Source organism: Emys orbicularis, chromosome 9 (assembly GCF_028017835.1).
Source record: "Emys orbicularis isolate rEmyOrb1 chromosome 9, rEmyOrb1.hap1, whole genome shotgun sequence".
In the NCBI taxonomy this organism is placed as follows: domain Eukaryota; kingdom Metazoa; phylum Chordata; order Testudines; family Emydidae; genus Emys; species Emys orbicularis.
In genome coordinates, this window is record NC_088691.1 from 13,216,518 (window position 1) to 13,237,530 (window position 21,013).

The 21,013-nt window shown below is 40.6% G+C and overlaps 1 protein-coding gene across 1 annotated transcript; it reads right to left on the reverse strand.

Moving 5' to 3' along the window:
• Positions 1–3,655: 3,655 nt before the first annotated feature.
• LOC135883725 (A-kinase anchor protein 17B-like) lies at positions 3,656–17,993 on the reverse strand. Its single transcript, XM_065410963.1, has 4 exons — positions 17,226–17,993; positions 13,260–13,390; positions 11,336–11,573; positions 3,656–5,194 (listed from the first exon to the last, which is right to left on the reverse strand). The coding sequence occupies exons 1-4, from the start codon at positions 17,991–17,993 to the stop codon at positions 3,656–3,658; spliced, it is 2,676 nt and encodes an 891-aa protein (XP_065267035.1).
• Positions 17,994–21,013: the final 3,020 nt, after the last annotated feature.

The following is a 21,013-nucleotide window of genomic DNA, read 5'->3' on the forward strand; positions in this document are numbered from 1 at the left end:
TGGCATTTTTCATTTTAAAGTGCACATGTTACATTTTATTCACTTTATTTGTGTTTTATTATCTAAACGGAAAATTTCAAATTCAGGATTTGCTTGTTTGTAAATGAATCTAGGTGGTGCAGGAAGCAAGTAAAGAATCAGTATATTTCTTTGCTTTTAAGGGGGATGACAGCCTGGTGCAAAACCATCAGAAAATTACAGGAATATTTAGTTCCAGTTCTAGATAAAGTCACTTCCTTACCTGTAAGTGTGTGAATTATATAATGCAATGTGCATAAGCCTATGCACATAAATAGCCATTTCAGGATCAGTGGGGAAAAAGTTTGCTTTTTGTGGTTGTAAATATTGCATCAAGGAAAAACACTTATGCCACCATAGTGGAACAGAGATATTTACATGGTAAACAATTGCAATAGTTGGTCTTCATTACAACTATATAAAAAGCAAGACAGACAGGGGGCATAAGTTTTCCAAAGTATATAGACAATATTCTCAGCAAGAAGCTGTCTTCAAACAAAAAGGTGTCACACATAACAGTACTTTGAGTAGCAACCATTTGTCATTGATTACTGGGAACCTGAAAAAGGCACTCAACGTATGAACGTGTTTTTAACAATAAGAATAGATGGGGGTAAAACGTGGCTTAGAAGGCTGTAGAAGTCACCGTTATTGAACGATGCGGTGGGAAACACAACATAACATGAATGATAACCGCAAACATTTTTACTACTACTTTATTAGAGCAGAGGTTACAAACATGAATGATATGCTATGTAATGAAGGGAGCTACATCACATTTAGTATCTTGACATGTAATAAATAAAGCATACTAAAATGAAACCTGAAACAGTAAGTATGTTGGTCTAAATTCAGACCAGAATCTGTTCCATTTCCATCTACATCTTCATGAGGGACTTTGTCCAAGAGCAGCTGTGGCTATCTTCTAAATAGAGAGAACTGAATAAATGTAGATATTAGTCCAAGCTTCTAGTCTGCATTTTCACATTATGTCTCCATGCAGCAGAGATTTATAAAAGTTAGCAACATTTTGAAAATGAAGTCTTCTCTGGGAATTATCTGTAACCTACCTTGAACTAAGTAGCTGTCTCAGTGCTTGTGCCTCCAGAAAGGCCTGTCTTAGAAATCCTGCAAGCAATTTTCACCCTGTATTGAAGGTAACCTTTCATGCTGATGGTCAACATGCTGAAATAATCCCCTTTCATTGTTCAGCATTTAGAGCTTTGTTTGGAATATCCTCACTCACCATCTCAGGAATGCTATATCTAGTGGCAGTGTAATGATTTAGATCAGCCCAAGAAAATGTCAAGTTTTCTGGCTCATTCCTAGAATTTTAACTGAATGCTGAGGAACTTTCCCAGTGTAGCTGCTCGGAGAAGGTTAACATGTACTAGGGTGTGTTTTCTCTAATTTAGAAACGCACTGCAAGTTTTCACCTTTTTTTCCTTTTTCTATTTTTTTCTGACAACTGAATTGCAAGGTTGCCATACCCCACCTTCTTGCCATCCCATCATATTAACAATATGACTGAGGAGCCACTCTGAATATATGGTTACTTAAAGATTTTTCCCATCTATGTATAAGTGGTTTTGTGCACAATCAATTCAACTGTATAATAATTACTAGATACCAGAATGCAAATGTTTTATGGCTCCCCTGGACTTAGCTGGGTGGCCACTCAGAGGTTTCAACCCATTAAGCTTCAAAACTCTCAGCAATTGGTTCACAATAGCTGTGTCATGCACTTGGGTAACTTTTTGGTCTTTTTTCATATCAATGCCAAATCCATACAAATTCTATTTTTGTAGCTTGTACTAACTAGATTGTTTCACTGTCCTACCACTCCAGCATGCATTAAAGGAGTCTAAACAAAACAGACTATTTTAGACTGCCTATAATCACTAAAGCAGTGGTTCCCAAACTTGTTCCACCGCTTGGGCAGGGAAAGCTCCTGGCAGTCCGGGCCGGTTTGTGTATCTGCTGTGTCCACAGGTTCGGCTGGCCGCGGTTCGCTGCTCCGGGCCAATGGGAGCTGCTGGAAGCGGCGGCTCGGACCGCACCGCTTCCAGCAGCTCCCATTGGCCCGGAGCAGCGAACCGCGGCCACTGGGAGCCACAATCGGCCGAACCTGTGGACGCGGCAGGTACACAAACCGGCCTGGACCGCCAGGGGCTTTCCCTGCACAAGCGGCGGAACAAGTTTGGGAACCACTGCACTAAAGACCTGACCTTACAGTTCACTTCTTAGAGCCATATAAAAGGCCTTTTTTTTGGGGGGGGGGGGGGGGACGACTTTTGTGAGCAGCTTCAAGACCCCATTGCCATTAGCTAGCAACTATTCAGCATTCTCTTTTGGGTTCTGCTCCACAGACAGCATCAGAGCATGGATTTGTCTAAATTAACTCAACAGGACATCCTCCAACATCTGCATCCATCTCTTTCCTCAGTGTTAATTTCCTCTCATCTCCTGTAGATAAGGAGAAAAAACAAGTTATTTGAAGGAGATTTTCCCAGAAAAAGATGCTGGAGTGATGCAGCCATGTAGCTAAAGCATAATAGACTGAATCAAGTTTCATAGGGGAAAGCCAAAAGGGAGAATTATTTCATTCCTGTTGGGAGATCAGAAGGCCAAATGTATAGTGCCTCAGTCAGTTCAAACAGTATGTTCATCCCCATCTATGCTGTACACTGTGTTCTTTCTCAGTTAATTTTTCCACAGTAATGTGTCTCTAGAACTGTAGTTTTAGCCACCACATTATTTTACTGATCTTCAGAATTGCACATATTCTCCTTCCAAAATGTGATGAGCTGGTGAGTGTGCACTACTTATCCCCAATAAATCTTAACAAGCATAACAGGATAGGCATAGATTTGCTATTGTGCATGTATTCGAGATAGATACATTGCCATCCAGTTAGGTGGTCAAAGCTTCTACTTTTCAGCTTTTACATCGTTCTTTGCAAATCTTTCACTGCCATGAGAAGACTGCAATTCACCTAGCTCAACAGGTGGAAACTTGATGGCAGTGATTGGGACAGCCCCAGAAGGCAGTGGGGAGCAGATGCTGGAGGAATGCAGGATGACCCCTCCTCCAGAGGCTCTCATCCATTGGCCAACCAGAGAAGGAGGGGAGCTGATTGTTCCCTCGCTCTCCCCTTTTATTAATTTAAACCTTAGCCCAGGTCCTTGGGAGCCTCTTCTTGCTCCACTTCAGCAGCAGGATTTCTTAGGTTCCCAGGTCCAGGATAAATAAGAATGACGGTGGCTTCTGCCACCAGGAGAAGCAGCACCCAGACAAAGGTAGTATCTCCAGGCCGCTTCTAACCTGGCTGCGTAGGTGCATAAAGAGCAGGAGCCCTGCGCAGGGGTGTAGCTACAGCATACTCTCACAGCCACCCAAATGCAAACAGGCATCCTGCAGGGACCAGGCGTGGTGCTGTGGTCCAGGCTCCCACCCCAAAGAGTGCTGCTGCACTAAACGACTGTCAAGCCCTTTAGGTGTCAGAGAAATCAGTGTCTCCTCCTTCTAAACTACTTTCAACCGTCAGGTGAGCTTGACTGCCAGAGTGATTGTGTCAGTTACCATAATTCTGCACAGAATCCTTAAACCTGTCAAACTGAGGAGTGTCGTCTTGGTTCTATTTCACTTCCCCCACCTCACCGGCCCTTTGGCGAGATCTCTGAAGCAGAGAGGCATCAGCATGGATGGCATCTTTTGATGCTGCTGCCAACACATGAAGGGTTTTGAATTTCATCTTATGGTGGAACATTTTGCTACATTTTCTCTGTATCTTTTTGAGAGATTCCAACTGTCTCCAACTCTCCATTTCAGAGAAGCCATGTTCATCAGGTAAAATGTCAGGGGAGGGCTTTTTTCTCTTTTTCTTCTTTTTGGGGGTATTTATCGCCTCTTCATTGGATTTCCACTCACTTTTTCGCCCTTCGTGACTCAATTTACTACTGCACCTCTTGTATGATTTTTTAAGCTTATGTCTACACTGCTTTGTCAAGCCACCAGGGGCAGAATTTGAACAGAAGCTACATTTGCTGGATTCATTTTCTGGATAATTTTGACCTACGTTTTTAACACAGACAACGAATTTTCTCTCCATCTCTCTTGGGAGGGACCATGCTTTATTGCCATCACTGTAAACATCTTTATATCTTCTTTCTGTTCTCTTTGCCTCACTAAAATACTCAGAATCACTACTGATCTCTTCCATTAAATCCCTGAATTTGTATGCAGAGCCTGAGGGTGTGTATGGTGGGGCAACTTCTCTTCTGTTATTGTCGTCTTTGGATTTTTTATCGTGACTAGTATTAGTGCCTCCAAAAGAAGAATTATTAAATTCAGCATATGGTAAATTAGCAATATCAAGTGAGTCGTTCCACTGTACTTGGAACTTTGTTGTAAACCCTCCAGCATAGGCGTTGTTTTTTGACACACTCTCTGTAGGCTCTGATTTCCGAATCGTGATCTCCCATCTATAATTATCATCCCCGCTACAATTTCCCTTGTCGGGGTTTTGTACAAAACTCACTTCTGTAAAGCGTCGCCCATATTTGTTCTTCAAGTTGATCTGAAAGCCATTCCCATTATCAGACACTATCCTCTGCCACCAAGACTTGCTAACGGTGCTTTTTGGCTCTAGGCAGACACGTGCGTAGCTTGGAGTTTGATAATAGTTTAATAAATAATGTATAAACTCATCAGTTTCATAAATCTTTTGCTTTTTGCAGTACCCTGTACCAGACACTTTTCCAGAGTGCACTGTCTTCAAAGGAGGACAGTCTTCTCTCTCAAGGGATTCTATAACCTTGCAGTCTTGAGTAACTGTAATCTGTAAAGACCCACAGCCAGGGGAGCTGTACTCATCCCTGCCAGTTAATTTATCAGTGCTTGCTACTGCAGTTGCATCATTTAAGATCGTTCTCACAAGATGACAAGGTGAGGCAGGATTACTTGGCACCTCTTCCTCACTAAAAGAGGTGTTACCCGTTTGGAAGAACTGACTGCTAAATTTTTTCTTATCCTTCAGTTCTTTGTGTAGAAAATAACGGGATTCTCTCTGCTCTGTCTGTGCATTTTGGAACTCCGTCTCAGGAAAGCAATCCTTTCTTATTTCTTCAGGGTACAGCAAGGGCTCCACTTTTTGGCTGGTCAACTGTGCAAAATCCTTCAAATAAAATCAGAGAAAATTACAATGTGAATGTAACAGACAAAATTTGTACAGAGAAACTATATCGAACTAAATTGTGAACTAACATACAGGCAATGCAACTTTGCTCAAGTCAGGACAGCTCTCCAGGTATAAATGAGGGCAGAATTTGACCTACTGTATCTAATTCAGGCCATGATCATACAAGGTTCTGCAGCTCTCCTGTGAAAGTTGAGGGTATTCACTGTGTCACAGGATTGGGTCCTTAATTAGCTAGAATATTTGCCCTTTCAATAAAAGTCATTGGCTATATTGAGCTAACCTTGCTGCTTTTACCTGATTTGCATCCACTACAAAAATCATTTTAGTCACCCACTTAGACTATAGCAGAGGCCGGCAACCTTTCAGAAGTGGTGTGCCAAGTCTTAATTTATTCACTCTAATTTAAGGTTTTGCGTGCCAGTAATACATTTTAACGTTTTTAGAAGGTCTCTTGCTATAAGTCTATAATATATAACTAAACTATTGTTGTATGTAAAGTAAATAAGGTTTGTAAAATGTTTAAGAAGCTTCATTTAAAATTAAATTAAAATGCAGAGCCCTCCGGACCGGTGGCCAGGACCCGGGCAGTGTGAGTGCCACTGAAAATCAGCTCGCATGCCGCCTTCGGCACGCGTGCCATAGGTTGCCTACCCCTGGACTATAGCATTGCACTAACTTCGCTAATTCTGTTAAAGTAAAGTGCTGCACTTTTGTAAATTGAATATCTTATCTAAGAATTATTAGATAAACTGCTTTAAATTACCCTATTTTGTAACAGCTGCAAATATGATAACTAATATTAAACTTTACAGGTGATGACACCAAGGGATTAAAAGGCCCTACATCTCTCTCCAAATCTTTTCTGTCTAGTTCCTCACCCTTTAAAAAAGGTTTGTTTAAGACACCCCCACCTTCTGCAGAATTTAAAATGTTCTGCTGCCAGTTAGTTTTAAAGAGCACTAACTCACACAGATTGGCTGGTGTGGCCTCTGGCTGGTGCTTGTTGATGGGGGTTCCTAAGTACTGTAAGAAATATTAAACATCAGGGGTTGAAAAAATCCACTTGCCAGTGGCCAGTAGTAAGCTTTCCCTGGCAAGTGATGGTGCCTATCTTAATTACTGCAGTATTTAAGCTTTCATTTTTAAAAGTTTCTAGTCCATGTAGCTAAGAAGATAATCCTTCAAATGCAAATCAACGTAGTGAGCATGTAGACAAACACTTCCAGTACTGCCTCTCCTGCTCTGATTTTCCCAGAGCATCAGCAGGGTGAAACTGACAAAAGGTGTATTAGCCTCACTTTGGATATGCTGTATTCCCTGGGCAGCAGTGAAACTTACAGGATGCATATCAATTTTACTCTGCTATTGGGGAGCTCTGAGCAGCAGAGGCAATAACTGGAGCTATTTATGGGACAAGAGGGCCCAAAAATAGCAGAGACTATGTCACAGGATGCTGGGGCAGGATTATAATAGAAATAGCCCTTCTTCTTTTCAGCATGGTAATGAGAACCAGGGAATTGATTCAATTTACCAGACACCTACTGGACAGAGACTGATACAAAAGATGAAGTCTCAAGCAGGGACAGAATCTCAACACCTTTTCCCTTATGTTCATATGCAAATGAATCTGTAAACTCCGGGGTTACACCGTATGACTGGAGAACTGCTAACATAGTTCCTTTTTTTAAGAAAGGGAAAAAAACTGACCCGGGTAACTACAGACCTGTTAATTTGACATCTGTAGTATGCAAGGTCTTGGAAAAAAAATTTGAAGGAGAAAGTAGTTAAGGACATTGAGGTCAATGGTAATTGGGACAATATACGACATGGTTTTACAAAAAGTAGATCGTGCCAAACCAACCTAATCTCCTTCTTTGAGAAGGTAACATATTTTTTAGACAAAGGAAACACAGTGGATCTAATTTACCTCGATTTCAGTAAGGCATTTGATACAGTTCCACACAGGGAATTATTAGTTAAATTGGAAAAGATGGGGATCAATATGAAAATTGAAAGGTGGATAAGGAACCGGTTAAAGGGGAGATTACAACGGGTCATAATGAAAGGTGAACTGTCAGGCTGGAGGGAGGTTACTAGTGGAGTTCCTCAGGGATCGGTTTTGGGACAAATCTTATTTAATCTTTTTATTACTGACCTTGGCACAAAAAGTGGGAGTGTGCTAATAAAGTTTGCGGATGATACAAAGCTGGGACATATTGCCAATACAGAGAAGGACTGGGATATCATACAGGAAGATGACTGCTTCATGGAGCAGCTGGTACGGGAACCCACAAGGGGAGAGGCGACTCTAGATTTAATCCTGAGTGGAGCGCAGGAGCTGGTCCAAGAGGTAACTATAGCGGGACCGCTTGGAAATAGTGACCATAATACAATAGCATTCAACATCCCTGTGGTGGGAAGAACACCTCAACTGCCCAACACTATGGCCTTTAATTTCAAAAGGGGGAACTATACAAAAATGAGGGGGTTAGTTAGACAAAAGTTAAAAGGTTCAGTGACTAAAGTGAAATCCCTGCAAGTTGCGTGGGCCCTTTTTAAAGACACCATAATAGAGGCTCAACTTCAATGTATACCCCAAATTAAGAAAAACAGTAAAAGAACTAAAAAAGAGCCACCGTGGCTTAACAACCATGTAAAAGAAGCAGTGAGAGATAAAAAGACTTCCTTTAAAAAGTGGAAGTCAAATCCTAGTGAGGCAAATAGAAAGGAGCACAAACACTGCCAACTTAAGTGCAAGAGTGTAATAAGAAAAGCCAAAGAGGAGTTTGAAGAACGGCTAGCCAAAAACTCCAAAGGTAATAACAAAATGTTTTTTAAGTACATCAGAAGCAGGAAGCCTGCTAAACAACCAGTGGGGCCCCTTGACGATGAAAATACAAAAGGAGCGCTTAAAGATGATAAAGTCATTGCGGAGAAACTAAATGGATTCTTTGCTTCAGTCTTCACGGCTGAGGATGTTAGGGAGATTCCCAAACCTTAGCTGGCTTTTGTAGGTGACAAATCTGAGGAACTGTCACAGATTGAAGTATCACTAGAGGAGGTTTTGGAATTAATTGATAAACTCAACATTAACAAGTCACCGGGACCAGATGGCATTCACCCAAGAGTTCTGAAAGAACTCAAATGTGAAGTTGCGGAACTATTAACTAAGGTTTGTAACCTGTCCTTTAAATCGGCTTCGGTACCCAATGACTGGAAGTTAGCTAATGTAACGCCAATATTTAAAAAGGGCTCTAGGGGTGATCCCGGCAATTACAGACCGGTAAGTCTAACGTCAGTACCGGGCAAATTAGTTGAAACAATAGTAAAGAACAAAATTGTCAGACACATAGAAAAACATGAACTCTTGAGCAATAGTCAACATGGTTTCTGTAAAGGGAAATCGTGTCTTACTAATCTATTAGAGTTCTTTGAAGGGGTCAACAAACATGTGGACAAGGGGGATCCGGTGGACATAGTGTACTTAGATTTCCAGAAAGCCTTTGACAAGGTCCTTCACCAAAGGCTCTTACGTAAATTAAGCTGTCATGGGATAAAAGGGAAGGTCCTTTCATGGATTGAGAACTGGTTAAAGGACAGGGAACAAAGGGTAGGAATTAATGGTAAATTCTCAGAATGGAGAGGGGTAACTAGTGGTGTTCCCCAAGGGTCAGTCCTAGGACCTATCCTATTCAATTTATTCATAAATGATCTGGAGAAAGGGGTAAACAGTGAGGTGGCAAAGTTTGCAGATGATACTAAACTACTCAAGATAGTTAAGACCAAAGCAGATTGTGAAGAACTTCAAAAAGATCTCACAAAACTAAGTGATTGGTCAACAAAATGGCAAATGAAATTTAATGTGGATAAATGTAAAGTAATGCACATTGGAAAAAATAACCCCAACTATACATACAACATGATGGGGGCTAATTTAGCTACAACGAGTCAGGAAAAAGATCTTGGCGTCATCGTGGATAGTTCTCTAAAGATGTCCACGCAGTGTGCAGAGGCGGTCAAAAAAGCAAACAGGATGTTAGGAATCATTAAAAAGGGGATAGAGAATAAGACTGAGAATATATTATTGCCCTTATATAAATCCATGGTTCGCCCACATCTCGAATACTGTGTACAGTTGTGGTCTCCTCACCTCAAAAAAGATATTCTAGCACTAGAAAAGGTTCAGAAAAGAGCAACTAAAATGATTAAGGGTTTAGAGAGGGTCCCATATGAGGAAAGATTAAAGAGGCTAGGACTCTTCAGTTTGGAAAAGAGAAGACTAAGGGGGGACATGATAGAGGTATATAAAATCATGAGTGATGTTGAGAAAGTGGATAAGGAAAAGTTATTTACTTATTCCCATAATACAAGAACTAGGGGTCACCAAAAGAAATTAATAGGCAGCAGGTTTAAAACAAATAAAAGGAAGTTCTTCTTCACGCAGCGCACAGTCAACTTGTGGAACTCCTTACCTGAGGAGGTTGTGAAGGCTAGGACTATAACAATGTTTAAAAGGGGACTGGATAAATTCATGGTGGCTAAGTCCATAAATGGCTATTAGCCAGGATGGGTAAGAATGGTGTCCCTAGCCTCTGTTCGTGAGAGGATGGAGATGGATGGCAGGAGAGAGATCACTTGATCATTGCCTGTTAGGTTCACTCCCTCTGGGGCACCTGGCATTGGCCACTGTCGGTAGACAGATACTGGGCTAGATGGACCTTTGGTCTGACCCAGTACGGCCTTTCTTATGTTCTTATGTTCTTATCTGGATGACCTTGTAAACTGGAGTAATAATAATAGGATGAAATTTAATAGTGAAAAGTGAAAGGTCATGCGCTTAGGGATTAATAACAAGAATTTTTGTTATAAGCTGGGGACTCATCAGTTGGAAGTAACAGAGGAGAAGAAGGACCTTGGAGTATTGGTTGATCACAGGATGACTATGAGCCGCCAATGTGATATGGCAGTGAAAAAAGCTAATGCGGTCTTGGGATGCATCAGGCGAGGTATTTCCAGTAGAGATAAGGTGGTGTTAGTACCGTTATACAAGGCATTGGTGAGACTTCATTTGGAATACTGTGTGCAGTTCTGGTCTCCCATGTTTAAGAAGGATGAATTCAAACTGGAACAGGTACAGAGAAGGGCTACTAGGATGATCTGAGGACTGGAAAACCTGTCTTATGAAAGGAGACTCAAAGAGCTTGGCTTGTTTAGCCTAACCAAAAGAAGGCTGAGGGGAGATATGATTGCTCTCTATAAATATATCAGAGGGATAAATACCAGGGAGGGAGAGGAATTATTTAAGCTCAGTACCAATGTGGACACAAGAACAAATGGATATAAACTGGCCATCAGGAAGTTTAGACTTGAAATTAGACGAAGGTTTCTAACCATCAGAGGAGTGAAGTTCTGGAACAGCCTTCCAAGGGGAGCAGTGGGGGCAAAAGACATATCTGGCTTCAAGACTAAGCTTGATAAGTTTATGGAGGGGATGGTATGATGGGATAGCCTAATTTTGGCAATTAATTGATCTTTGATTATTAGCAGGTAAATATGCCCAATGGCCTGTGATGGGATGTTGGATGGGGTGGGATCTGAGTTACTACAGAGAATTCTTTCCTGGGTGTCTGGCTGGTGAGTCTTGCCCACATGCTCAGGGTTTAGCTGATCGCCATATTTGGGGTCGGGAAGGAATTTTCCTCCAGGGCAGATTGGCAAAGGCGCTGGGGTTTTTTCGCCTTCCTCAGCAGTGTGGGGCCACGGGTCACTTGCTGGAGGATTCTCTGCACCTTGAAGTCTTTAAACCATGATTTGAGGACTTCAATGGCTCAGACATAGGTTAGGGGTTTGTTGCGGGAGTGGGTGGGTGAGATTCTGTGGCCTGTGTTGTGCAGGTGGTCAGACTAGACGATCATAATGGTACCTTCTAACCTTAAAGTCTATGACTCTATGAAGAAGGGATAGATTAACACTAGGGGTTTGCTATTAGGCCTTGCTAGCATTTCCCCAACTCCAAGTCATCCTTCTCATCAGCCTCTGGCCATCAGCTATCTGGTAAATTTTTCAAGCTCTACTAAACATCCTTTAAAACAGAATATTTTTAAAAAATATTCTTACTTTTACTCGGCTTAACAGCACTGTAAGCAGCCTTATAGACTCCACTCTTCTCTGAGCTAGTAGATATTTCCTCTCTTCCCATTCAGGCATATTCTCTGGCCACTGCTCTTCTTCAGCTGTTACCTTCTGCTGCTTTCTTGGGCGTTTCTCATCCCGATCTATCTGCCTGTGTTCTCTCCTCTTGAGCTTAGCCTTCCTTTTTCTTTCTCGAGCAATTTTTTCATCATCACGTCTTTTTCTAGGTAATTATTAATATGGGACAATTTAGATGACACTCATTTTACATGTTAACCCCTGGAGGGTGAAAAGTAGGATTTTAGTGTGCTAACAGCAAGTGACTCGATGCTAGGAATCGATTTGCTGTTACAATCAAGACATCCTTGTGCCTAGGTAGGTTTTAAACTCAATGGCATACAACCAACATACATCCAATAGATGCAAAGATTTAGGACAGTTTGAGTTTCTCTTGTACTCTTAAGACTCTTCTAATAATAATCTCTCTCTTGCTAAAGAATATACAGGTTGTTCATATTATAGTCTCTTCCAGGTCACCGCTAGAGAATGATTTGCCCCCTTCTCCTTCATTTTCAGTTAACACCAATAACTAAGGTTCACAAACTTTTGGACCTAATCCTGCATTCTGTATGCAGGCAAAACTCTCCTAGAAGTCAATGTATAACCATTAAATATTTTAAAGAAAATTTCAAATAATACAGGTATTAAGTTTGGTGACAGATTTAGAGATATTGCATCAGAGTTGCTAGATTTAGCATTTCGACTCTCGTTCCTACATCAATGGATATATTCATAGAATAATGTCCAGTGGCAGATAGGGTGGATCCTAAACACTCCCTATAGAAGTAGGAACTTAATACAGTGTGATAGTTGTTCCGATACATCTGACAACACTGCCTTCAAGATTATAGCAATGATGGGGGATCGCTTACGCACTGGGACTCTCCAGTCAACACTGAGGCATGTGGAATCCTGTCACGTGTTCTATACTGTATATTAATTTTACTTCAGGACACAGCTAGGCTGCATATTATTACTTTGTGGTGTTACAGCAATTATGAAATAATACTACAAACAAGATCTCAAGCCACCCAGGCTTCCTAGGTTTCCTCAGGTCCCTTCCAGCCCTACATATCTAGGATTCTATGATTAAGCACATATCCAAACTGACCATAGGCTACCCTCTCTGTTAAAACATGCTGTTTTGCTGCCCTTTCCAACTACAGCACACATTATCAGTGATCTGGTGAAAACCACTTTGAGTGATACAACTGATCTAAGATTTACCTTTAATCTTTGAGCAGTCAATACATTTCTGTAACCCTATGTTCAGCCACTGGAAACATGGCCAGAAGGATGGTTTGTCACCTTCCTGGGCTGATCTTGTCTCAGCTATTTACTGATCTACAGTTCCACTGCAGAAAAGACTCCTTAGGCCTTCACGCAGTTTAAAAAAAACGTTTAAATGGAGTTTGATAGATTACTAGAGTGACTGAAAGAAAAACAAATCCTGGATCTGTAAGAGGAGAGATACAGGGGAGGAAGCAACGAGGGCACATAGTGTTTTTAATTGAGAGGGTCCGGCAGATGTCTAGACAGCTCCAGACCACTTCTCCAATCACAATCCCCTTTTTCTACACACTGCGTAGGTCTACTACTCCTCTCTTAATCTAGTTCCCTTTATGTGACATCTACACAATTGAAGATACTGTGCTTTTTTTTCTTTTTTTTTGGTTACACCATATGAATTAGACAATATTCAGCTTTCAGTTTAACATTATCTAACCCTTAACATTATCTAGGTTTGGGGGTATTGTATTGGGTGCTCCTCTCTTGAGATTTTGTTGGGAGCAAGACACGAGAGTAAATTTAAAAAAAGTAGAACACTCATTCAAAACAAGTTTCTCACCTTGCAGCCTCCTCTTCCTCTCTCTTTTTTTCCCTTTTTCTTTCTTGCTCTAGCTCTTGCAGCTTTTGTCTTTCCAGCCTTCTCTTTTTGATAGCTCCTTTGCTGAAATGTTTGGTTGTATCAAAAGTCACCTGTTCCAGAAGAAACCGAATCAGAAGGCAGGATTGTTCATGAATTATAAAGAGACTAGGGCTGTCAAGTCATTAAAAATTAATTATTAATCGTGCGATTAAAAATATGAATTGTGATTAATCGTGTGATTAATTGCACTGTTAAACAATAATAGAATACCATTTATTTAAATATTTTTGGTTTTCTGCCTTTTCAAATATATTGATTTCAATTACAACACAGAATACAAAGCGTACAGTGCTCACTTTATATTTGATTACAAGTACTTGCACTGTAAAAAAACAAAAGAAATAGTATTTTTCAATTCACCTAATACAAGTACTGCAGTGCAATCTCTTTATCATGAACTTAAACTTACAAATGTGTGATTATGTACAAAAAAAACTGCATTCAAAAATAAAACAATGTAAAATTTTAGACCCTGCAAGTCCACTCAGTCCTACTTCTTGTTCAGTCAATCGCTCAGACAAACAAGTTTGTTTACATGTGCAGGAGATAATGCTGCCCACTTCTTGTTTATGTTGTCATCTGAAAGTGAGATCAGGCGTTCTCATGGCACTGTTGTAGCCGGCGTCACAAGATATTTATATACCAGATGTGCTACAGATTCGTATGTCTCTTCATGCTTCAACCACCATTCCAGGGGACATGCGTCCATGCTGATGATGTGTTCTGCTCAGTGGTGCAAGTAAAATCCATGTCTTACCGGTATGGGGGGGAGGAGGGGAAGACGCACCAGCTAAGGGGGGCACGTGACCTCCCCATGTGACCCTCCATGTGACTCCTCCCTGCCCGGGGCCCTCACGCTCTCCTTGTCCCCTCCCCACATCCATCCCATGTTACCTGGAGTGGGGGGGGGCTCTGTCCTCCTCCTGCTGCGCCGGAGACAGGGCTGGGGGGGAGCGAAGGTGGGGGCCAGCAGTAGAGCCACCAGAGGAGCTGCCGGCATTCTGCTCCTTTCCCCGCTGCTGCCCCTCCCAGCGGGGAAAGGAGCAGAACCTCCAGCCCCGCCCCCCAGCCCTTTCCTGCTGCTGTGTTTTTTCGGGTACGCTGTACTGACTATAAATAAGTTGCCGGTACGGCGTACCGGAGCGTACCGGCCTACTCGCACTGCTGGTTCTGCTCGATAACAATCCAAAGCAGTGCAACCGACGCATGTTCATTTTCATTATCTGAGTCAGACGCAGAAGGTTGATTTTCTTTTTTGGTGGTTCGGGTTCTGTAGTTTCCGCATCGGAGGGTTGCTCATTTAAGACTTCTGAAAGCATGCTCCACACCTCGTCCCTCTCAGATTTTGGAAGGCACTTTAGATTCTTAAACCTTGGGTCGAGTGCTGTAGCTATCTTTAAAAATCACCCATTGGTATCGTCTTTGCATTTTATCAAATCTGCAGTGAGTGTGAGCTTAAAATGAACAACATGTGCTGGGTCATCATTCGAGACTGCTAGAACATGAAATATATGGCAGAATGTGGGTAAAACAGAGCAGGGGACATACAATTCTCCCCCAAGGAGTTCAGTCACAAATTTAATGAACGCATTATTTTATTAACGAGCATCATCAGCATGGAAGCACGTCCTCTGGAATGGTGGCCGAAGCATGAAGTGGCATACGAATGTTTAGCATATGTGGCACGTAAATACCTTGCAATGCCAGCTACTAAAGTGCCATGCAAATGCCTATTCTCATTTTCTGGTGACGTAAATAAGAAGAGTGCAGCATTATCTCCTGTAAATGTAAACAAACTTGCTTGTCTAAGCGATTGGCCGAACAAGAAGTAGGACTGAGTGGACTTGTAGGCTCTAAAGTTTTACATTGTTTTGTTTTTGAGTGCAGTTATGTAACAAAAAAAGTGTACATTTGTAAATTGCACTTTCACGACAAAGAGATTGCACTACAGTACTTGTATGAGGTGAATTGAAAAATATTATTTCTTTTGTTTATCATTTTTACAGTGCAAATATTTGGAATCAAAAATAATATACGTTGATTTCAATTACAACACAGAATACAATATATATGAAAATATAGAAAAACATCCAAAATATTTAATAAATGTCAATTGGTATTCTATTGTTTAACAGTGCGATTAAATCTGCAATTAATCATGATTAATTTTTTTGAGTTAATCACGTGAGTTAACTGCGATTAATCAACAGCCCTAAAAAAGACCACAAACTTGTCAATCTACTGGGTCACCTTATTTACACAAATAAAACACAAACAGCCTATACAACTTAGAAAGTCTCTAATCTATTTCTGCACAATTATATTTGAAATATGAGTGTTTCTTTCTGCTGCTTTTTAGTTGAGCAGACTGGAATATGACCTGCAGAATTCACACTAATAGCTATCTCCTGTTCTCAAATGTTACTATAAGCATTACTCCAAATGTCACCTTACCCTGTGCCATTAGAGGCTCATAAACTGTGACAATACGCCTTTGACAGCCTGTAGATGTTCAGTTTTGGGCATTTTCAGTGGAGAGTTCCTAGCTGTAGAATTCCCTCTCTCTGACAGATTGCCAGAGTTTACTTATTTTCAGTGCACTGTATGAGCCACAATTTCTTGGTCAAGCATTTGCCTGACTACAGGCAATCAGTGGATTACAGTTGGCTGGTTGGTACAGCAGGGGAGGCTGTCTGTTGAGAACTGTTTAACTCAATGTGGGCACATTAAAAGAAAACATCCATGCAAACAGCACTTTATCCAAGCTGGGAAACCAAGTCATTTGGAGCATGATTTCTAAACCATTGTGTAATGACTGCTACATATTCAAGAATCATAGATAATTTACATACTTTGTGCTGAGCAAAATACTTGGAACCAGGCTTATCTCAATGACTAAATCCGACTTTTAGATGAACGCTGCTAAGCAGCTATGAACTTTTGTACGCATGCAGATCTCCAATTTCCTTTCACAGCATAACACAGGGTATGCCCCAAACAAATCCGTCCTCCAAAACTGTTCACTATATCCACCTTAATCAAAGCAAAGTGCCACGAGAAGCAAGGATACATCCTGCTAGTACAGGTTCAAAGTGACTATGAACATTTTTTGTAAAAAAGGCAGAAAGGAAGGCTATTGCTGACACTGCTTGGGGTTTACCAATGTAGAAAACAATGTCTTCAGAACAGCTCTTCCAGGCCTTGACTGCATCCCTCTCAGCTCCAGTGTTCATCCAATTGATTCATAAACTTAATAACTTTTCACTTTTATTTTACCAGTGGAGAAAAATGTTTCAGGAAATCAACAAGCAAATTCTTTTTCCAGGTCAGTCATACTGAAGGATTAAAATCTTCACTAAAATCTGGATTGAGAGGTCAACAATAGTCACCCAAGCAGCAAATCCATACAAACCAAAATCTTGATGCAAACAAACCAGAGTGAATGCTGCTTCTGAAGAGACAGCCTTGTGGCTGGCTCATCTGTGAGCCTTAACTCAGTGAGAACGGCCCACCAAAAAAGCCACAGCTTTATTTGCTAGGTGGGGAACTATGAGGATGAATAGCTGCGAGAGCCATCCATCTATTCCCTCTCCCAAACAGCCGTGCTCCAGGTCTAAATTCCCACCTCAAGTATCCATCACTTAAATGTTTACACTGGCGAGCAAAAAGTTCCCAATTTGTCTTTTTTTTTTTTTAATTAAGATTTCAAATAGCAGTAATGATCTTCATGGCAGTCTCAGCAGATAAGTCTTGGTTGGGCCAGGGAATTTTATACTTTTCTGCTGTACCATTTCTGATATTTGACTACTATAGAAGTCTTTATGGTAGTGTATTTGGGCAAAGATAGCATTGGCAGTATCAAAAGATATAGCCAGTGATGCTTACCTTCATGTTACATGCCAGAGCTTTTCCATCATCCCCTTTAAACATCAGCTTCATTCCCCTAAGTGACTCCATAGCTTTCACAAAAGCCGTGTACTCTTGGTACTGCACAAAAGCTTCAAATGTCTGTAGACCTCCAAAAAGGAAGTTATTTAAATTTCCTCCCACCATTTCTTCTCTATAAGGATCAAGCATAGGGATATCTATGTTCTTGATCTTTCCAAAGCTTTTGAACACCACTCTTAAAACATCTTCACTCGGCTTTTCACTATTTGAGCCCTTTAGTGCAAACCATTTACATGGCAAACCTTCAAAATAGATGCAATCAGGAATATCAGCGGTTTGCTCAGTAAGATCTTCATTCGTAATCTCTCTTTTATTCAGGTAAGATGCCCACTCTTGTGGAGTTGGAAAGTCAGCTTGTGCCTCGGTGGCCATCACCTTCAAGTCATCTTTAAAACCATTCAGTTTTATTACCTTTCCATGCAGTTTTTCCTTAAGTGTGAGGATCAACCTTTTAGTTTCTGCCTCTCCCTCAAATCGAATGAAATCCTTAGTGCTCTTTGAAACCCTAACAGTAGTAAATTGGTCTGGACAAATCATGTTCTTCAGCTTGTCCATCACTTCCCACTTAGAGAAAGCTCGGGTAGATTCTGTGTGTTCTGGAAACACCACATTGATAGTCAGTTTTGCTACTGGTTTAAGATACAGATCCTGAGAAGCACAGAGCTCCATAGCTTCAGAGTTATCATACACTACAGTGATTGTCATTGTGTCCAATACCCTTTAGAAAAATAATTAAAACCATGTTAAGCTAAAAGACATGGAGTAAAAAGGGTAAAAATATCCTCTAGTGCAAAATTTAAGTGACTATCTTGAGATATAATTTCATTTAACATTCAGACGAAATTATTAAGAAAAATTATACTGTACATTTATACTAGTCTATAATTTAAATTATAATGCAAATAAATTGTGTTTGAATAAATATACCTAGTAAGATGTATCATCAAAAGATGCTAACTCCAGATTTTCTATCATCAAACTAATATAAAAACAAGAGTCAACATTCTACAGCAACATGCCTGTCATAGCCTCAAGAGAGATCAGTAAGTCAAGACAAAACCCCTGGAATACATTCTCCCACATCTGTGTACCAACAGCACAGGAAGGATTAAAAACAGTAACCAAACAAAAATGAAGTTAAATACATTCCTAACACCAATATTCTTTTCCAGTTAAAAGAAAAATGCAGTCATTACTTGTACTAGGTTAGATAAATTACTAAATAATAATTTGCTCTATATATTATGGCCATGTATAAATTAATCAATCTAAGAGCAATCTGACACAATTGCTGGATAGCCTGTTCTTAAATGGCCTTGTTTCCAATGGACAAGTTTTACCAGATTTGACTGAAATATGTTAGCAAGCACCTCAGCTAGGATTTTGCAATCTTTATTAGGGAAGTCCGGTGATTGTTCATCCATCATTCAGCATCCTTTTCAAACATCGGAATCAGTGAGATAAGATGAGTTCTTACACTCTGTGCTAATAAATTATCCTTCACTGCTGATTCATAAATGTATAATAACTGGTTGTTAACTGTTCTTGTAACCTTTGTGGAATTCCACCGAGATGCCATCAAGGCCGGGGTTCTGACATGTTTGTACAGACTAGTTTGTCTTCAGTTCTTTCCTTATCTAACTGGATCTTCTCTTCTCACAGAGGGGAAATAATAGGTTAATTTACTGCTGGTTAAACCAACCGCTAAATCAGCCTAAAACTTTTTTTAATCTATAATTTATCTTAAAAATAAAACTGGAAATGCTAATTATCTCTTTACAACTATCTAAACATCCTGAAGCAAGAAGTGAGGAAAAGATATCGTTTGCCTAATGACTTATATCACAATGCTTGTACTAACACACAAACCTTATATTGGCTAAGAAATAATACCAGTGAAATGTGTGACTGGTTAAGGACTGAGAAGAAATGTCTAAAACCTGTACCATTAGAGATAGCTCTCAGCTCAATACACTGTAATACAATCTATTCACACAGGGAAAATCAATCTCATATTGTCTAAATGCTTGCAATTTAGCTTGTATGAATATATAAAATCATCCATGTGGATGAATCCAGAAATCAATATTAACAGCACAAAATATGTTATCCTAATTGAATTCATGAGAGTATTCCGGAGACTGGACATTTATATACAGATGGATTTTTATAGAATATTCCTAAATTAGGAAATGTAATATTGATAGAACCTATCTATGACAAGAAAGAAATGCTGTTAGTCAAGCTCTAGATCTTAATCCAACCAAATTTACCAGATAAACCACACAATCTTAGCCAGTTGGGAAGATTAGGCTTGAAACAATGCAAAAGCACCCTTTAACAACAAAACACTGCCTGGAGTGAAGAGATTGGTGTAGAAATCATTAATACAGTGGGCTCAAGACTGGGGCCACTGTTAATAAAAAATTAACCTTGGATCTCAGAATGAGGTTAATACAAACAGGAAAGGTTGGATTGGACTCTGAGGAATGATATTTTAAGACGTCCATAAATGTAGCAAATGTGAAGAAATCATGCATCAATACCAAGGGACGTACTGGCTGCCGCTTCCAGCAGCTCCCATTGGCCTGGAGCAGTGAACCGCAGCCAGTGGGAGCCACAATCGGCCGGACCTGCGGACGTGGCAGGTAAACAAACCGGCCCGGCCCGCCAGGGGGCTTTTCCTACACAAGCGGCGTCCCAAGTTTGGGAAACACTGCCTTACAACAAATGCCAGCACCTGATCACATATACAGGTCCATAGGTCTTGCTGCAATTGGAAAACATTTTTTTTTTCTCAGCTATTATCTTATCAGAGATACAGCTCAAACCAAGAGAAAGATATACACACAGAGGGGCTAAAGAGACTGTACAGTTTAAACAATATTCAAAACACCCGAAAGAGAGCAGAGCACTTCCATACAGCCATTATTCTTGGAATGCCTCTTTGCCTCCAGTCAGTGTGTGTGTATTTTGAAGATGATGTGGACTTCAGTGCAAGAAACGGCCTAGTGAATCCAACAAGTACCAACAAGAAACAGGTCTTGCGTGCTCTCTTAGAGAAGACGTTAGCATGAGGGCCTGATCTTGCAGGTAAAAAGATCAGTATTCTCATGGAGCAGCAGCTAGAACAGAGGCTGGAGCACTGCATTGCTGCTATTGAGGAACTGCGCCAGATCAGAACTGACCAAAGCTTTGTCAGGCAAAGCTGCCTGTATTGGAATTCATCTCTGAAATTAAAAATGTATATAGTTTTGGTACATTATACGGGTAAGGGTGAATCCCATTCTTGTTAGAAGAGCCAAGGTATTTATTGCGTAAACCACAACTACCGCAAAAAGTAAACACTGTTGATGCTGTTCACAGCTATATTGGTCCAATGTTCTTTGAGATAAACTACTATTTTCTGTCGTTTTGCTACATCTCACCTTGGCACAAAATGTAAATTTCCACAAGACTAAGGTGTGGAGTGCAGCTGGCCATCTAATCTAGAACAGTCCAGTGCATATCCATGAGCCGTTTTTCCACAAATTGCAACAATATGGTCAATAAAACCTTAGAAAAGTAAGGCCATGTCTACACTAGAATCTTCTGACAGCATAGCAATGTCAATTAGAGGTGTTCCATGACATTTCTATACCGGCATAAAAGTGCTTTTGCAAGTACACCTTATTTTGTTCACTGAATTGCTATAAGCCAGGGGTGGCCAACCTGTGGCTCCGGAG